This window comes from Bos indicus x Bos taurus, chromosome 29, assembly GCF_003369695.1.
Source record: "Bos indicus x Bos taurus breed Angus x Brahman F1 hybrid chromosome 29, Bos_hybrid_MaternalHap_v2.0, whole genome shotgun sequence".
Lineage (NCBI taxonomy): Eukaryota > Metazoa > Chordata > Mammalia > Artiodactyla > Bovidae > Bos > Bos indicus x Bos taurus.
In genome coordinates, this window is record NC_040104.1 from 11,793,173 (window position 1) to 11,812,324 (window position 19,152).

At 43.7% G+C, this 19,152-nt stretch overlaps 1 protein-coding gene across 3 annotated transcripts; it reads left to right on the forward strand.

The window, feature by feature from the left end:
* The first annotated feature begins 8,563 nt into the window (after window positions 1-8,563).
* On the forward strand, window positions 8,564-17,627 carry LOC113886349 (pregnancy-associated glycoprotein 1-like). Of its 3 annotated transcripts, none has more exons than XM_027532501.1 (9): window positions 8,564-8,664; window positions 9,740-9,890; window positions 10,870-10,987; window positions 11,086-11,204; window positions 12,402-12,598; window positions 13,519-13,635; window positions 15,298-15,439; window positions 15,527-15,625; window positions 17,317-17,627. In XM_027532501.1, exons 1-9 carry the CDS (start codon window positions 8,612-8,614, stop codon window positions 17,464-17,466), a joined length of 1,146 nt encoding a protein of 381 aa, XP_027388302.1. In that variant the 5' UTR covers window positions 8,564-8,611; the 3' UTR covers window positions 17,467-17,627. The 3 variants fall into 3 exon arrangements, with proteins under 3 accessions (XP_027388302.1, XP_027388303.1, XP_027388304.1); XM_027532502.1 differs by having other exon boundaries at window positions 15,298-15,391; XM_027532503.1 differs by lacking the exon at window positions 13,519-13,635.
* Window positions 17,628-19,152: the final 1,525 nt, after the last annotated feature.

Below are 19,152 nucleotides of genomic sequence, written 5' to 3' on the forward strand. Positions count from 1 at the left end.
TATGTTTATAATATTTATATCTTCTCCTTGGATTGATAGTTTGATCATTATGTAGTGTCCTTTGTCTCTGTTCACAGCCTTTGTTTTAAAGTCTATTTTATCTGATATGAGGATTGCTACTCCTGCTTTCTTTTGGTCTCTATTTGAGTGGAATATCTTTTTCTAGCCCTTGACTTTCAGTCTGAATGTGTCCCTTGTTTCCAGGTGGGTCTCTTGTAGACAACATATATAGGGGTCTTGTTTTTGTATCCATTCAGCCAGTCTTTGTGTTTTGTTTGGGGGCATTTAACCCATTTACATTTAAGGTAATTATTTATATGATCTCATTGCCATTTACCTTATTGTTTTGCGTTTGAGTTTATACACCCTTTCTGTGTTTCTGGTCTAGAGAAGATCCTTTACTATTTGTGGAGAGCTGGGTGGTGGTGCTGAATTCTCTCAGCTTTTGCTTGTCTGTAAAGCTTTTGATTTCTCCTTCATATTTGAATCAGATCCTTGCTGGGTGCAGTAATCTGGGCTGTAGGTTTTTTTCTTTCATTACTTTAAGTATGCCCTGCCATTCCCTCCTGGCCCGAAGAGTTTCTATTGAAAGATCAGCTGTTATCCTTATGGGAATCCCCTTGTGTGCTATTTGTTGTTTTCCCCTTGCTGCTTTTAATATTTGTTCTTTGTGTTTGATCTTTATTAATTTGATTAATATGTGTCTTGGGGTGTTTCACCTTGGGTTTATCCTTTTTGGGACTCTCTGGGTTTCTTGGACTTGCGTGATTATTTCCTTCCCCAATTTAGGGAAGTTTTCAACTATTATCTCTATTCTATTATAGGTAGATTCCCTATCTCTTCCTTTTTTGTTTGGTTTGGTGGACATTTATCCTGTTCCTTTACCTTCTGGGTATTTCTCTGCCTCTTTGTCTTGTTTATATTGCTGTGTTTGGGGTCACCTTTCCGCATTCTGGCAGTTTGTGGAGTTCTCTTTATTGTGGAGTTTCCTCACTGTGGGTGGGGTTGGACGGGTGGCTTGTCAAGGTTTCCTGGTTAGGGAATCTTGTGTCGATGTTCTGGTGGGTAGAGCTGAATTTCTTTTCTCTGAAGTGAAATGAAATGTCCAGTAATGAGTTATGAGATGTCAATGGATTTGGAGTGACTTCGGGCAACCTGTATTTTGAAGCTCAGGCCTATGTTCCTGTGTTGCTGGAGAATTTGCGTAGTATGTCTTGGCCTAGAACTTGTTGGCCCTTGGGCGGTGCTTAGTTTCAGTGTAGGTATGCAGGCATTTGATGAGCTCCTATCGATTAATATTCCCTGGAGTCAGGAGTTCTCTGGTGTTCTCAGGATTTGGACTTAAGCCTCCTGCTCCTTGTTTTCAGTCTTATTCTTACAGTAGCCTCAAGACTTTTCCATCTATACAGCACCAATGATAAAACATCTAGGTTAAAAATGAAAAGTTATCCACAGTGAGGGACACCCAGAGAGGTTCACAGAGTTACATGGAGAAGAGAAGAGGGAGGAGGGAGATAGAGGTGACCATGAGGAGAAGAGGGGTAATCAAAACAGGTGAGAGAAAACTAGCCAGGAGTCACTTCCTATGTGCTTTGCACAGTCTGGATCCCTCAGAGTTGTTCACAGAGTTACACAGAGAAGAGAAGAGGGAAGATTGAGATAGAGGTGACCAGAAGGAGAAGAGAGGGAATCAAAAGGGGAGAGAGAAAGCTAGCCAGTAATCACTTCCCTATGTGCTCTCCACAGTCTGTATCCCTCAGAGATGTTCATAGAGTTACACAGAGAAGAGAAGAGGGAGGAAGGAGACAGAGGTGGCCAGGGAGATAAAGGGGTAAGTCAAAAGGAGAGAGACAGATCAGCCAGTAATCAGTTCCCTAAGTGTTCTCCACAGTCTGGAACACACAAAGAGATTCACAGAGTTGAGTAGATATGAGAAGGGGGAGGGAGGAGATAGAGGCGACCTGGTGGAGAAAAAAGAGATCCAAAGGGGGAGAGAGTAATCAGGCCAGTGATCTCGCTCCCAAGTAAAAATGGGTACTGAAGATTGGGTTCTTAAAGGTACAAAATTGCTAACAAATACCAGAAAGCAAAGATTAAAAATCTAGAGCAGAGGTTGGATTCTCAAAAATACAATATTAAAGGAAAAAAACAAAGTCACAAAAATTATTATATATATATATATATATATATATATATATATATATATATATATATATTTATAAAGTTTGCTTTAAGAAATAGGGTCTTTATTTTCAAAGTAATAGTAGGTTATAAAAATGAAAATTAAAGGAGTAGTAGAGGCCTTAAAAATAAAAAAAAATTAAATTTAAAGAATGAAAATAGTAAAAATATATCTAGGACTTTTGTGGTGTTGTTGTGGACAGTGTGGGGTCAGTTCACTTTCACATAGTTTCTTGATCCAGCTTATACTTCTAAAGATCTATAAGCCCCTTCCTATGTAGTCGGTGCTAACTGTGGGGTTTTAATCTTCTGCACCTGTCACTTTCAGGGCGGTTCCCTCTGTTTTAGCTTCTTCTGTTTGCTGGTCTCTTCAGTGTCTAATTTCTGCCCTGACCCAAGGGGGAGGTGGTGGACAATTTTTTATGCTCACTTGTTCAGTTGTGCTGTGGGGAGGGATGGGTGCTGCCAACAGATAACACTGGTGTGTGCTCACAGTGTCTCTGGTACACTGGGTTTTCCCCTGCTCACGGTGTGTATGCTTTCCCTGTCTACACTTTTCAGGCTCTAGGTTGCTCTGTCTGGAACTGTCTGAGGTGGCCCTGGGTTGCATACACTTCCCAGGGCTAAGCCACCCAGGTTCAGGTACTCGGGTACTCCTCAAAGGTGCAGACTCAGTTGGGCCTGTGTTTTGTGCCCTTCCCAGGTCCAAGCCACTCAGGTGACCAGGTGTTTGGTGAGTGTGGTCGCTGAGATTTATTGCCTCTCCCTTCCCTGCCGCTCGGTTTTCTGGGTGTACAACTGGCACACCTTCTTAGGCGGACGTTGACTGTCCAGAATCCCAAGAAATCTTGGTTAGCAAAAAAACCTGCTTGCACTTTGGTAGATGATGCCTCTCTGGGGCTGCAATTGCCCCCTTCTAGCTCTGGTTGCCCTCGCTCCTCTGTGTCTGGCAGGGGATGGGCCAGTCCGCAGCCAGCCAGCTCTGCTCAGTCCTTTGTTCTGTGAGCAGACCTGGCAGTGTCTTAGTTTAGGGCTTTTCACCGGGGTAATTATCCCAGAGTCTGGTTTGCTATCTCAAGTTAGTTCCCTCAGATTGCCCTCGGGGCATTCAAGCCTGGTCCTTACTCTAAGCAATGCAGCCCACACCTCCCTGCCCAGCCCCCGCTAGCTAGTGGCAGATGCAGGCGTCTGTGCTGCTTCTCCACTGGGAGTTACCATTGGGCATGTAGTCTGTGGGTTTAAATTATTTATTTATTTTTCCTCACACTTATGTTGCCCTCTGAGGTTCCAAGGCTCACCACAGATTCACCAGTCAGAGTGTTTCCTAGTGTTTGGAAACTTCTCTCTTTTTAAAGACTCCCTTCCTGGGATGGATCTCCATCCCTATCTCTTTTGCCTCTCTTTTTATCTGTTACATTTTTTCCTACCTCCTTTTGAAGACAATGGGCTGCCTTTTCTGGGTGCCTGATGTCCTCTGCTGGCATTCAGAAGTTTTTTGTGTGGAATTTACTCAGCGTTCAAATGTTCTTTTGATGAATTTGTTGGGGAGAAAGTAGTTTCCCTGTCCTATTCCTCTGCCATCTTAGGACTGCCCCTGAAATTACTCATAATTCCCGTGAGATCAATAGGGCCCTAAAGACAAAATTGCCTTGCTAGAGGGGAATAGTAAACCTGGTCTAAAGGCTGGTTTCATCTCAGTTTAAAAAACTTTACCACAAGCCTTCAAAAAATGCAATTGTTTCCAAGAGATTATCAGTGTTTGCAAACAGTGAAAGAAATAATTTATAAAAATTAAAAACAATCCAGCATCCAAAGGCAAAGTGAACACATCCATAATCCAATTTAAAATTTCCATATAAATTGTGAAAGTATTTGTCCTAGTTTCATCTCAATATTGTAAGGTAATTATCCTCTGATTAAGATAAATAAATAAATTTAAAAGGAAAATATCCAGATGTGTAAAGAAGCAAGAAAATATCCATAACGAGGGAAAAATCAATTAGTAAAAACAGAAGTAAAATATATATTTCATAATTAGCAGAGAAGGACATTAAAATGCTTACTACATCAGTAATCCTTATATTCATGAAGCTGAAGAATATTGAGTATGTTAAATAAAGACATGTAAAATAGAAATGTAAAGAATGTGGGAAAAAAAATAATTGTGCACCAGAGAGCTTTGAAGTAACTTTAAGAGTGCTAAAATATATGTAATTGGAATCCCACAGGAAGTGAAAGACAAGAAAATAGAGCAAAGAACTTCATAATTACTGGCTCAAAATTTCCAGGAATGATGAAAGCTTTAAACCCATTTACACAGAAGCTCAATTAATTCAAGGACAAGAAACATGACAACTATACAAAGGCACGTCATAATTCATGGTTTAAGACAATCAACCAAAGAAATGTAACCAGAAGGAAAAACAGACACAGTAGAACAAAAAATGAGGATGACAGCAGATTAGGCAAAAGAAACAATGTTAGCCAGAGGACACTGGCACCACATCTTAAATGCTGAGATGACTCAGAATTCTATACCCAAGAAAAAATACATACCAAAAACAAGATACAATACTTTCTCAGACATACAACAACTACAAGACCACATCAGCACCAACAGGTCAATGCAATAAATGTTTTTTAAAAGGTCTCAAGTCAGAAGGAATTTAAAACCAAGTGAAAATCTGGATCTACAGGGGGAATGAACAGTACCCAAAATGATAAACACGTAATATGTATTAAAAGGTAAATATAGGGACTTCTTTGGTGGTCCAGTGGTTAAGGATCTACTTTGCAATGCAAAGCATTTGCAAATGGCAAAGGTTTGTTCCTTTGAACTAAGTTCCAGAGAACTAAGATCCCACATGCCACTGAGCAACTAAGCCTGCATGTCTCAAATAGAATTTACACGCTGCAAGTACTGAGCTTTCCCTCCTCAAATAGAGAGTCCTTACCACAAGGAAGATCCTGCATGCCACACTAAGACAGTACAGACAAAGAAATGATAAATAAATAAATAATTTAATAATTATCATAATTAACGATAGACTGGCAAGTTAAAGAGGTATACCATGGATCTTAAGACTACTTAAAAAACAGTCACAGTTAATAAAGTGACAAAGGATATAAAAGGGAATCAGAAAAACTACTCAGTCACAGAAAAGTCAGGGATAAAAAAAGGCATGGAAAGAAAGAACATGGGACAAACTGAAGATAAAGAGCAAGATGATCGAATTAAACCCAACTAGAGCCAACCCCTCAGATGTGAACCCAGACTGAAGATATAACCCAGGGCCCAGACAACAGCAGATCCCCATACACTGCACTGTTTAGCCAAAACAGAGCCTGCCAGGCCACAGGGCCCCATGTGCCTGGGCACAGAACAGCACCAAAAGTTTATGTGGAACAGTAAATTAGAAGACTTCAATCATAAAAAGTACATCCTCTGTTTATAAAGAAATGGCATTAGAAATCAATGTTCACTGGACAGAAGAAGAATAAGGTGCTAGCATAGTGTGGACCATCCCTCTTTTACAACTCTAATTCTTCTCAGGAGGGAGCAGATAAATTGACAGGACTTACATCTCTTCAATATTAGACATATTTGACATACATAGACAATACTAGACATTCATGTTTGATTTTCACATTTCAGTCTTCTCTCTCTTCTCTTCTCTTGCTCATCCTGGGCAACAGGGACTGCTCCTCTAACCCACAGCTCAATCACTACACACAAAGACGGATGATACTTGCCGAGTCTTTCACATAAACCAGTGAAAACTTGTTTCCTCCTATATCACACTCTTGGCTCTTTTCAACCAACCACGGCTCTTGTCCTACCTCCTAGAATCCTGGTCCTCTGTCACTTGCAGCCATGTTCCCATACACGAGGCCTCATTTATACCCAGTGACATTCCTATTCAGAGTGGCCATAATACATGCAAAAAAGGGAAAGAACAGGCAGCTCCTTATTCTCCTCTCTTGCTCCTTCACTACATACATTCACTGAAAACCTGTGTATTAAGTTTGTTACATACAAACGTTCAAGTTGAACAGTTCTATGAAGACCTTAAAGACCTTATAGAAGTAACACTCTCAAAAGACGTCATTTTGATTATAAGGGACTGGAATGCAAAAGTAGGAGTCAAGAAACCCAGGAATAACAAGCAAATTTGGAATGGAATACAGAATGAAGCAGGGCAAAGGCTAATAGAGTTCTGCCAAGAGAATGCACTGGTCATAGCAAACACCTTCTTCCAACAACACAAGAGAAGACTCTACACATGGACATCACCAGATGGTCGACACCAAAATAAGATTGATTATATTCTTTGCAGCCAAAGATGGAGAAGCTCTATACGTCAGCAAAAACAAGACAGGGAGCTAACGGTGGCTCAGATCATGAACACCTTATTGCCAAATTCAGACTGAAACTGAAGAAAGTGGAGAAGAGCACTAGACCATTCAGGTATGGCCTAAATCAAATCCCTTGTGACTATACAGTGGAAGTGAGAAATAGATTTAAGGGACCAGATTTAATAGACAGAGTGCCTGGTGAATTATGGATGGAGATTCATGACATTGTATAGGAGACAGGAATCAAGACCATCCTCAAGAAAAACAAATGCAAAAAACAAAATGGCTGTCTGAGGAGGCCTTAGAGAGAGCTGTTAAAAGAAGGGAAGGAAAAAGCAAAGGAGAAAAGCAAAGATATACCCATTTGAATGCACAGTTCCAAAGAATAGCAAGGAGAGATAAGAAAGCCTTCCTCAGCGATCAATGCAAAGAAATAGAGAAAAGCAATAGAATGGGAAAGACTAGAGATTTCTTCAAGAAAATTAGATATACCAAGGGAATATAGTTGTTGAATATAGTGTCAGATTTCATTCCCTTTTTTCTTTTGGTTTTCTTTGGTTTTGTTTTTAACCGGCAGTATTTTTGTTTTCCTTAGAAGATATTCCACTCTGAATGTAGAGTCATAAGTCTGAATTTTAAAGCCACTTAAGTAATGTGTTGTTATAGGTAGCTAGTCAAAAACTTGATGCAATTAGATTTATTAGTCTTTGTTCTCAATTTGTTCAGTTCAGTCCAGTCCTTTAGTTGTGTCGGTCTCTTTGCAGCACCATAGACTGCAGCATGCCAGGCTTCTCTGTCCATCACCAACTCCCAGAGCTTTCTCAAGCTCATGTCCATCGACTTGGTGATGCCATCCAACCATCTCATCCTCTGTCTTCCACTTCTCCTCATGGCTTCAATCTTTCCTAATATCAGGGTCTTTTCAAATGAGTCAGCATGTTTACTATGTATTCAGGCTCTTTTAAAATCAACCAACATGAATTAAATTCCTCTCTGTCCCCACTGCACTCCCAACTCTAAGCCAGAAACAAAAACCTGCAGAGACTGAAGGCTGATTCCAGCACATTGCTGTGGAGATTTCATTCCCACTGTTTTTTTCGGGGAAGGAAAATTAGTTACTAACATTAAAATCAGTAGATTGTACATAAATATCCAAACTCTTGATTCTCTTGAAAACATGGCCAACTGGCCTGCTTTCCAGCATGGCTGAAGTGGAGGAAAGGCTGCTCCCAGTGGTAAGGCCTGTGCTGCCGAGGGTCCAACATGCCCACCTAGTCTTAGTATCATATCTCCTGCCTCCTGGGGCCATGAGCTTGTGAGAACTAGAGTTCTAGCTCTCTTAAGATAAAAACTACTTTTGACTTGATCAACTCTGACTTTGAAGCCTTTAACCCAGAACCTAGCACACAGTTCTTCCTTGTACAGTTGTTGGATGATATAAAATATCTTGTGGATGCATATGACATTTCTTCCAATATTGAAACCATGCAATTGAAGTACTGCTCTGCCCTAAATATTTGATTCAGCCTGGCATCATAGGTGCCCCTGATGTCTGCCATTAGACCCACTACCTACAGCCAGTTCTATGTCCCTGGGCTGTCCCTGAAGAATTCACTTTGCCATTTGACAACTTATCCTCCTAGCAATCTCCTCTCCAACGAAAAAACAGGAATGCATATGTCATGAAGTGGCTAGCAAGATGACATTAAAACACAAGTGTCGAGCATGACCCCTAGTATCCATTTTTCATGATGTTCTTAGCTTTTTTTTCTCCAAGTAGGCAAGGTTCTCCATCTTTTTAGATGTCCATGTTGGTCAGTTTGATTTTCCAGCCAAACTTCAAAGAAGAGATTGCAGTTCAATTCTCTGTATTCTGATAAGTTTCAAAGGCCACTCACCAAGGACACTGGTGAAGGTAAAGATTTTATCAAGACCTTTGTGTTTTTTTCAGATCTTTTAGTGGCCTAAAGGGAAAAACCAGGGCAGGTCAGAGCATATATAACTAGGGGCTCCTGGTCACCACTATATGCTAAGAATCCAAACTCCCCTGAGTACTTGGAGCTAGGAAATACACATGAAGTGGCTTGTGCTCCTCGGGCTGGTGGCCTTCTCAGAGTGCATAGTCAAGTAAGTATGGGGACTGTAAGCCACATCATATTCCTTTCTCGGATTTTTCTTTTCATCTGATCATTCTTCCACCCATCAGATTTAGAAGGGAATGGAATATTTCCCTAAGAGTCTTAAAGTTCAACTCTTACTTATTGATAAGTAACTTGCTATAGGAACTGTGTATCCCAAGGTCTTGGTGTAGATTTGGGTTGCACAAATCCTGGAGTCCAGTCATGTAATGACCTATTGAAAATGCAACACCTTGTAACTGTTCAGTGCACAGTCTATGCAGATGTTGATGTGGTCCTGTGGAATAGCACTTTCTACATTTTATTCAACACGTCCTCTTTTTTTCCTGTCTACTTCAGTGTGTATATGCCTATGTCTGCATCTCTGTATCACTGTCATTTATCTCTCCATCTCTTTGGAAGTCACTGGGAGTGTATTTCTCTTTGTGTTGTTTTCTTTTAATTTTTCATTTGACTCGTCCTTCCTTCTTAAGCCTCTGAATGTCTCTTACTTGTTCCTTATATCTTGCATTCTTTTTTCAACTCTCTCTTCTCTTTCAACTTGGAGAAAGATACACTGTTTTACACTGTTTTCTATCAGACAAGCAATGTGACCACAGCCAACTCAAAAACCTCTTGCATTTCAAATTGCTCCCTTGTAAAAGAGAATAAGAGTTCCCCTTCTACCTCCTTCCCTGAGATTCTATGAGAAGGAATGAGTGGGATGGCAACAGCAATGTTAATGGATGTCTTTGTTGAGACTTCTTATTTATCAGATACCTTATATCCATCACTTCACTTGTCCCCGAGATATTCTATTTGGAGGGTTTGTATTGTTACATTTCACCATTTTACCAAAGGGAAGACTGAGACACACATGATCATATGTCTTACCCAAGATTGCAGAACAGAACCTGTATTCAAATCTATGTCTTTGCCATGGTATATGCATAAAATTCTGATAATAATGTGCCTCATAAAATGATTAGAAAAGACACAGGGGCATTACAATGACAGTTATACATTAACACTGACAGCTAATTGTAGTATCTTCTTTGTTTTCTTTGTTGAATTCTTGGTGAAAGAATACCTCTAAGGAGAGTGAAGACCATGAGAAATACCGTCAGTGGAAAAAACATACTGAACAATATCCTGAAGGAGCATGTTTACAGACTGTCCCAGATTTCTTTTCGTGGCTCAAATCTAACTACTCACCCGCTGAGAAACATCAAGGATGTGAGTATTTTGGGAGGATGGTGCTCCACAGCGCCCCCTGGTGCTCTAGCCTAGCACTGGGGCTCATCTGGAGGTGCCAGGTGGGATGTTGGGGTTGGGTTCCTGCAGGAGGCAGAAACACTGGAAAACAGGGATCCCACACAGAGGAGAAGGCACTCTCATCCTCAACTGTTGGTCTTTGTGACTGGGCCTGGCAATTACCAGGTTGCAGGTAAACATCCATTTGTGTGTCAAAGATGTGTCATTAGTTTGCGGGCGATTGTTCCTTCTGAACTAAGTGAGCCACTCAGTTATAGAGGAAGAGTAAACCATCACTGATCAAAAGTTAGAACCAACTGCAAAGCAATTGTAAATCCCCAGGTAGAGGAATTCAGTTTACACAGATGCAAGAATAACAGCAGTAAAAAGTTACAGAACCTGTATTCTGAATATGGCCATAAGAATCACTATGGTTCCTGTTTTTAGATTAGAAAAAGGGCTTATTTTGTCTTCAAGATGCCTTCAAAAATGTCCATGCCAGCCTGAGAGATAGGCAAAGAGTAAATACATGTCAAATGAAAGGGTCAACTGTGTGCTGTGATCGGATGTGGTCTGAGTTTAGAGGGAGTGGCTGGGGTTGATCAAGAAGGACCTTCTCGAGAAGTGCATGCTAAACTGTGTTTGAAGAGACTACAGAGCTTCTCAAATGAAGGCACCAGGATTCTCTGGTGTCCAGCAGTCCTGGAAGCCCAAGGTTATGCCTCTGGGCTTCCCATGCACGAAGTACCACTTCAACGCATGGTCATAGAGTCAATATCCTGCATACAATGTAGCACAGGAAAAATATATCAAATTCACATACATCTGTGACCAAAGCCTGTGAGCTTCATGATGGTTAGAAAGTGATCTCAAGAGATATGTGACATCCAGAGGGAAGCACCAGTGTGGGAATAGAGGGTAGCCAGTTCTGCACTAACCCACTCCCTCCTTCTCCCTGTAGTTGATATACGTGGGTAACATCACCATTGGAACACCCCCTCAGGAATTCCAGGTTGTCTTTGACACAGGCTCATCTGACTTTTGGGTGCCCTCTGACTTTTGCACTAGTCGAGCCTGTTGTGAGTATGGACACCCTGTACCCGGATCATCCTTCACTTGCCCTGCCACCCTGTTTCCACCCTTGGCACCTGATGACACTCATCTCTTGTTTCTGCAGCTACACACGTTAGGTTCAGACATCTTCAGTCTTCCACCTTCCGGCTCACCAATAAGACCTTCAGGATCACCTATGGATCTGGGAGAATGAAAGGAGTTGTTGCTCATGACACAGTTCGGGTAACAGTGTAACAAATGCTGAGTCAGGACTGGCTATGGAGTGACCACTGCTTGCAAAACAGATGCAGGACCATCCGGCAGGACCCTTCCTAGCTTAACTCTCATAGATATTGGCCATCTTATCCACAGGATCCTGTCTCTTGGGAGGCAGTGCCCGTGGTGACACATGAGCAAACAAATTAGCTAACCCAGAGAGTGGCTTGAGGTGTGGACTTGAAGCTCCTCTGCCCATGAGCAGTTCAAGGTTCATTTTGCTGGGAGTGAGAAGAAGGGATAAAAGCTCCCACTTTCATATTCACAGACTGTTCCAGGCACTTTCAGGTGATAACTGGCTTAATCCTGCAACAACCCCACACAGCAGTTACTCTGATTAGCTCATGAGACATATGAAGAAGCTGCAGTGCAGACAGCAAGGGCCTTGCTGAGGGCACACATGTGGTAAAATGTGGAGTTAGGCTGGCTTTTCAGGACTGAAGTTGCTGTGGGGTGTTTGGGGACTGGATAAAACTGGTCTGGGGACCCTGGGGGCAATCAAGGGCTTCAGGAAGCCAGAGTTGGAAACTGAGGCTCTGAGAAGTCAAGGGGCCTGATAAATGAATTCTCATTCTAGAGGACGCTTGAGAGTCTAATAAACCTATGGCCTACCTCCCCCAAAATACCTGAGTAGTTCCCCTCTCTCTCTTTCTCTCTCATACACACTCACAGAAATACACACATATCCCCAAAAGTGAATTTCCCAGGCAGTAGTTTCATAGATCCCTGCAAGCAAGACTGTGTTTTCGGCTTCTGTCTTCCTGGACAGATGCAGAATCCACAGTATCTTTCAGAGAATGCAGTCCATTCCTGTCATTAGGTCACAGTGATACCAAAGAGAAGGCTATCTTGCTCTCGATTGTTTTGTCCATAAGGTATCACCACTGGGACCTGGCCTGACTCTTGGTTGCCCCACCTGGACAGAAGCCAAGAGGCAAATCTGACTCACTCAGGTGGTGTTTTTCAGAGGACCAGATGTTTTAAAATTCACAGCCTCTCAAATGGAACCCCAATTCCCGTCCCAGCTAGGTCTAACCCTCTGTGGGCCACCAAAGACAGAACCCAGCCTTAATTCTTCTCTGAGGATCTCATGGCAATGCACCCCAGCCCAGTCCTGGCCCCACTTCATGTATCTGTAAGCGGGAACACTCTTCTCTCCCACAGATTGGGGACCTTGTAAGTACTGACCAACCGTTTGGTCTAAGTGTGGAGGAATATGGGTTTGAGGGCAGAGCTTATTATGATGGTGTCTTGGGCTTGAACTACCCCAACATATCCTTCTCTGGAGCCATCCCCATCTTTGACAACCTGAAGAATCAAGGTGCCATTTCTGAGCCTGTTTTTGCCTTCTACTTGAGCAAGTAAGTCTGAGATGGACAATCCCTTTCTCCAAATTAGCTGTAAGATGCTTTCAGTTGCAAGAAAATTATAGAACACTTGATTAAGAAGTATCCTGAGAGATAATCTAACCCAGGATAACTATGGTCTCAGGGCCCTACCTTGCTTTACCACTGGCTTTTACAAATAAAATTTTATTGGAACACAACCCTACTCCTGGGCTCAAGACCAGTAACGTGGTCTAGGGGGGGTGAGTGAGGAGGAAGGCTAATGGAAGGCAACAGTAAACAAGTTGAAAGAAAGGCATTAGAATTTGCTTATGAATTTGATCAGGAAGGAAGGTGAAGGATGGTGGATATCTTTCCTTCCTCGTTAGCATTTCACTGGGAGCCCAGGACCAGCCACCCAATTTGTGGAGCCAATGAGAAATGAAAGTGTGGAACACAAATGTTTGGGTCCCTTGTTCAAGAAATATTAGGCATTTCAAGAGAGGGAGAGCAGAGGTGGGGTCCCTTCTGAGTGTGGGGCCCTGTGGACAGTAGAGGTCACAGGCCAGTGGAGCCAACTCTGGGTGAACTGAACCAACACGCTTAGAACTCCCAGGCCTTGATTTTCCTGAAAAATGATGAAGTGGACAAGGGGAAAGCCAAATGCTTCAGCACCCTGTCCTCTGAGGGTGTCTGAGCACTCAGGTTGCTGGGGGTCCAGGGCATCTTCAGAAGACATAGTGGGCAGAGCCTAGCCAAGTGATTCAACTTCTAACCTCTGTGCCACTCAGTAGCCAGTAACAGACCTCAGTCTGGATCTCAATTGCTCCTAGACTCGATTTCTGCATCTGTACATGGGGACCTTATTAGGGCCTTGATGGGTGGACAAGCACAGCTCTCAGGCGGTGCTGTTGTTACTGTCCTCCAAGGATCACCCCCATCACTTCTCTCTACAGAGACGAGCAGGAGGGCAGTGTGGTGATGTTTGGTGGGGTGGACCACCGCTACTACGAGGGAGAGCTCAACTGGGTACCATTGATTGAAGCGGGTGACTGGATTATACACATGGACCGGTAAGCCTCTCCCTCTGAGGGTTAGTCCAAGTGATGCTCCCACTACTGTACATGGACACAGGCAGACACTCAAATGCATTCTCAGACACACAGTCACACAGACATATACACCACACACAATGACACAGACACACAGACACACGGAACCACACAACTGACTCATATAACATACACAGAGACACATAAAAACATGCATAGCTAGTCAGAGACACACAAACACGCACAGAAACATATACAAACCCACATGAAAACAAACACACAAGCACATAGATACACAAACAACCCGTGGGTTCGTAATCCCCAGGCCTTCTGAGCAAAGCTCTGACCAGGGTCCTAAAAGGGTCAAGAGAGGTCTGTGCAGCTGGGAGAGGGCTGCACTCACTGCCCTTTGAGGTGGGGAGCATGATTAGAGGACTCTACAGTGTGGTGAACAGAGGATCAGGGAGAATTTCTCCAACCTGAACAGAGTTATGATAAGATGACCAACTGTCCAGGGCTACCTAGGACATAGGAAATTCTCAGTACAGATAAATATCTGTTTAAAAACAGGGACAGCCCTGAGAAAAAAGGGAAAACTGGTCTTCTTAAGGAGCAGCTACCTAGCAGTGGAGAGAGGTTGCCTGCAGTCTTAAGACGTGAAAGCAACTAATAAAAAGGACACCCCACGTTCTTGGGCACACAGTGGGACAGGGGCTATAAGAGAGAATCAGGAAGGTGGGATCCAGGAGTGACCTGAGGACAAGAGGCGTAATTGATAGGATTCTGTGTGATACCCTCAGACAAAAGCTGACCTGTCCTTTGGAGTTTCTGTGGGCTAGTCATGTATTTCCTGGCCAGGGCCTCAGGGTCTGAGCTGGTTGTAGGAGCAGTGCTGGGAGACATCCTCTCCCAGAGGAGCCCCTCTCTCCCCCTACTCTGAGAATATGCTTCCCTAGCGACTCTACATCTTCACTCTGTGTGCGACCTGTTATTTGTTCCCCACCAGATACAGCTCTCTGGATGTTACTTATTGTTTTCTAAGTCTTCATTCACTCATTGAACAGACAAGCATTGGGCATCCACTGTGTGCCAGGCACTTTAGGGAGGCAAGGAGAATAAAACTCGCCCTCACATCTAAGAAGGCAGATGTACATGATGTGACCTGCCCACATAGTGAATTGTGACTTTGGTACATGCTAGACATGAGGAGGAGAAGGCAATGGCAACCCACTCTGGTACTCTTGCCTGGAAAATCCCAGGGACGGCGGAGCCTGGTGGGCTGCCCTCTATGAGGTCGCACAGAGTCAGACACGACTGAAGTGAGTTAGCAGCAGCAGCAGCAGCAGACATGAAGAAGGGTCTACAGAGAGTGACCAGGACAGGAGACTGATAAACACTGGGGAAAACTTCCCGAAAACAGTACAATTAAGCTGTAAGATGAGAAGAAATTTGCTAGTCAAAGTGGAGTGGAGTCTTCTAGGAAGGAAGATCAGCTTGTGTCAAGGTACAAAATATCCTGGTGTATTCAAGAACTGCATTTGAGGATGTCAAGAAAGATGCTGTGTCAAGAGCAAAAGAAAAGAGGGCAAGAGACAAAGGGCTGTTTATAAGACAGTTGGGAAGGGGCAACTCTGGGGAGACTCAGAATGACCTTGATGCCCGCTTTCTTCTATTGTCTCTCAGCATCTCCATGAAAAGAAAGATTATTGCTTGTTCTGGCAGCTGCGAGGCCATTGTTGACACTGGGACATCAGCAATAGAAGGCCCAAGAAAACTGGTAAATAAGATACACAAGCTCATCGGCGCCAGGCCACGGCATTCCAAGGTGAAGGGTCATGCCCCAGAGTCATTCCCAGTCTCCACACACAACAAGTATCTCCAGGGCCAACCTCTCTCCCTCTCTCTCTAACAGTACTACATTTCATGTTCTGCGGTCAATACCCTGCCTTCTATTATCTTCACCATCAACGGCATCAACTACCCAGTGCCAGGTCGAGCCTACGTGCTCAAGGTGAGGGGACAATACTGAGGGTTGGTTCTCAAACTGGAGCTTCTGGGAACCCTTGGGCTACTGCTGGGATGAGCTTGCCATCTGGAGGCCATGTCACACTGTTGCAGATGCTGCTGAGCCCAGTGGCTGGGCCAGTGCCTCCCGCAAAACCAATCACTTGAGAGTAAAGGGCCATATGGGACACTGATCTTCCAGAAATAAATGTGGAGATGCCACACCATATGGCATGGTGGGAGTCAGGAAGAGGGGAACACTAAGGTTCACAGTGCTCTAAGAGCTTCAGTTCAGTCTGAACCTTTAGGTGCATGAACATGGAAGTCAGCTCTAGCAGTCCGTGAAGTAGGCCATGTTACAAGGAGAATGGCTGGAGACAGTCCCAGTGTGATGTCCCAGCATAAGATAACAGTCTCCCTTTCCTTCTCAAGGTTTTTCTGGTTTGGATGATAAATTACGTAGTCAACCTAGTTCTCAGGTACATCTTCCCCTTGCTCAAATGTGCCTCCTTTGTGAGTTGGGATACCCGACCCCTCTGTGGGGAGGTTGGATACTAAGGTGAATAAAGGGTGCACAGTGACTGCTCAGCCCTGGCACAGGGTGGAGGCTTCATGTCAGCTCCCTGTGGGAGTTCAGAGCAGGCTGATGGGCTCAAAGAAGGCTTTGAGGAAGAGAGGGAATTTCAGGAATTCTAAAACCACAAACTCATTGAGCCATATGGAGGGTTGCTTGGTTCTAGGCAAAACTGCACTGGATTCCATGCAAATGGCATCCCAAGGTGCTCTGCTTTGGGGCACTGGGGACTTAATCAGGGAGATTAGGGCTACAGACTGACCCGTGGGGATGGGGAACCAGAGTACATTACCCACCCAAGCCTGGAGTGGCCAAAGAGGGTGAGTTTGGGCCAAGGAGGCTTCCCAGCGTTCCTGAGTTAAGCCTTCAAGAACGTGTTTGGACACTGCTCTATTTAAGAGGGATAACCAACAACGAGTTGCTGTGTAGCACAGGGAACTCTGCTCAGTTATATGACAGCCTGGATGGGAGGGGTGTCTTTGGGACCAGGACACCCAGATACATATGGTTGAATCTGTTTACTGTCCATCTGAAACTCAGAATATTGTTTATCAGCTATACTCCAATACAAAATAAAGTTTTTAAATAAAGTACAGATTGTGGGGACATAGGAGGAGAACCAGCATTCTCTGTAGTGAATACAAGGAGCAGGAGTCAGAAGGAAAGAAACAGGGAGTGAGGAGAACTATGGATACACTTTTTCTTTTCTAAATAATTATAATGAAGTGTGGCTAATCTTCAGTGTTGTGTTAAGTTCTGCTGCACAGCAATGTGACTCAGTTATACACATAAAAATATACATATGTATTTTAAATTCTTTTTCATGTGGTTTATCACTGAATATTGAATATAGTTCCTTATGCTCTACAGTAGGACTTTGTTGTTTTTCATACCTCTATTTCCCCAATTCCCAGTCCTCCACTCACCACACCCTTCCTCATGACAACCTCATTTCTTGGGCCTCTTTGGTTTTGGATGAACTCTCAAATCCTCTGCTGCTGAGAAAACCCCTTGATACTTACCAAAAGAGGGAAATAAAACAAAGAATTGTGCTGGGTCTGGATAGTGGGGGGAGTCACCGGTAAGGGCTCATGCTGACTGGTGTGTGTCTCTGACTCCCCCAGGATTCTAGAGGCCGCTGCTATTCCATGTTTCAAGAGAACAAAGTGAGTTCATCTACAGAGACCTGGATCCTGGGCGATGTCTTTCTGAGGGTGTATTTCTCAGTCTTTGATCGAGGAAATGACAGGATTGGCCTGGCACGAGCAGTGTAAATGCTTGGAGTGGTTCAGGAATCAGTAAGGCCGCTCCTAACACACACTCACTCACACTAGGGCACTCCTGCCCAGGATGGTGGTGAACTGTATTTGGTGGTCTGTACACCCTATTCTCAGTGAAGAATAAATGGTTTCACTCTTAATGGTGCTGAAACAAATTGTTGCCCCTGTTTGTGTCTGGGAGTGAAAAATCTAGAACCAAGTCTGAATCAAAATTGAGAGAAGCCCTACTCCAACTGGCTTAAAGGAAAAGGGAGGCTCATTGAAATGATTCTGGGAATCCAGGACACAAGAATCAGAGCAAATACAAAGATCTCAGTGACCGGACCCAAGAAATCAGAAGTCATCAATTCTCTTTCACCCTTACTCTTTCCCTTTGGTCTTCTTTGATGGTCTTAGCCTGGCAACTTTCTTCCTTAAGGCTTCTACACCTAGTGAGGAGTCCAAGATACCTGCCATAGGGTTTTAAATCCTGAAGGCATCACCTAGTAAGGAAAGAAGATTGCAGACATCAGATTTCAAAGGTGTTCTCTGAATGACCAACCTCAGATCACATGTACAGCCCTGTATCAGTCATCCTGGCAGAGACATGGGGTCTTATGACTGGCTTTACATGGTCTCTGGCCCTGACCCAGCCACATGCATGATTGTCAGTTTCCTCCAGAACTACATGACTGAAGTTGAGGAGACGCAGCCCCAAGGATAGTGCTTGGGAATGGTCTAGGCCATGGAAGAGTTTGTGATGACCCACAAACTCCACCACCTCTTCATTCAGAGGAATTATAAGGGGTAATGAAATAGACTCTTCATCCCATCTCAGATGAACTTATCACTGGGCTTCTCCTCCAGGGGAGTTTAGGTGAGGTACTTCATGTAGAGTTGGTTCCCCTTTGTCCCACACCCAGTCACCAGGTCTCTGCCACATATGCCTGCTCTGTCCTTTCCAGTCCTACTTGGTAAGTGGTGGCCCCAGTGGATCCCTGAGCCATCCCCCTCCTCCAGGGCCCAGAATGCCCCTTTCTTGGCCTCCAATGCTGCTGGTGAGAATGCAACACATGTATCGGGGGACCCAGGGTACACAGAGCCTTCAGCCTTTCTGAGCTTCCTCCAGGGGTGGAGCTACAAACTATTTGCTTGGAGCTGCCATGGTTAGGCACTTTTGAAGTGGAAGCATCTGTTCTTCCCATCTGGAGACTCTCAGTCGATGCCTCAGCTGAGTCAGCAGGGGTCACAGGTTGATTTCCTTTCAGATTGACAGGTTTGATCTCCTTGTTTTATAAGGGACTCTCAAGAATCTTTTCAAGCACCACAGTTCAAAAGCTCAATTTACCCTTTCTTATGGTCCAGATCATACATTTGTACATGATTACTGGAAATATCATAGCTTTGACACTACAGACCTCTGTAGCAAAGTGAGTCTCTCCTTTTTAATACACTGTCCAGGTTTTTTACAGCATTTCTTCCTTCCAAGGAGCAAGTGTCTTTTAATTTTGTGGCTGCAGTCAAGGTCCATAGTGGTTTTGGAGTCCAAGAAAATAAAATCTGCTACTGTTTCCACTTTTCTGTCATCTGTTTGTGATGATGTGGTGGGACAGGATGCCATGAATGTTGAGTATATTTTGGTGAATAGTTTTTTGAATGTTGAGTTTTAAGACAGTTCTTGCACCTCCTCATCAAGAGGCT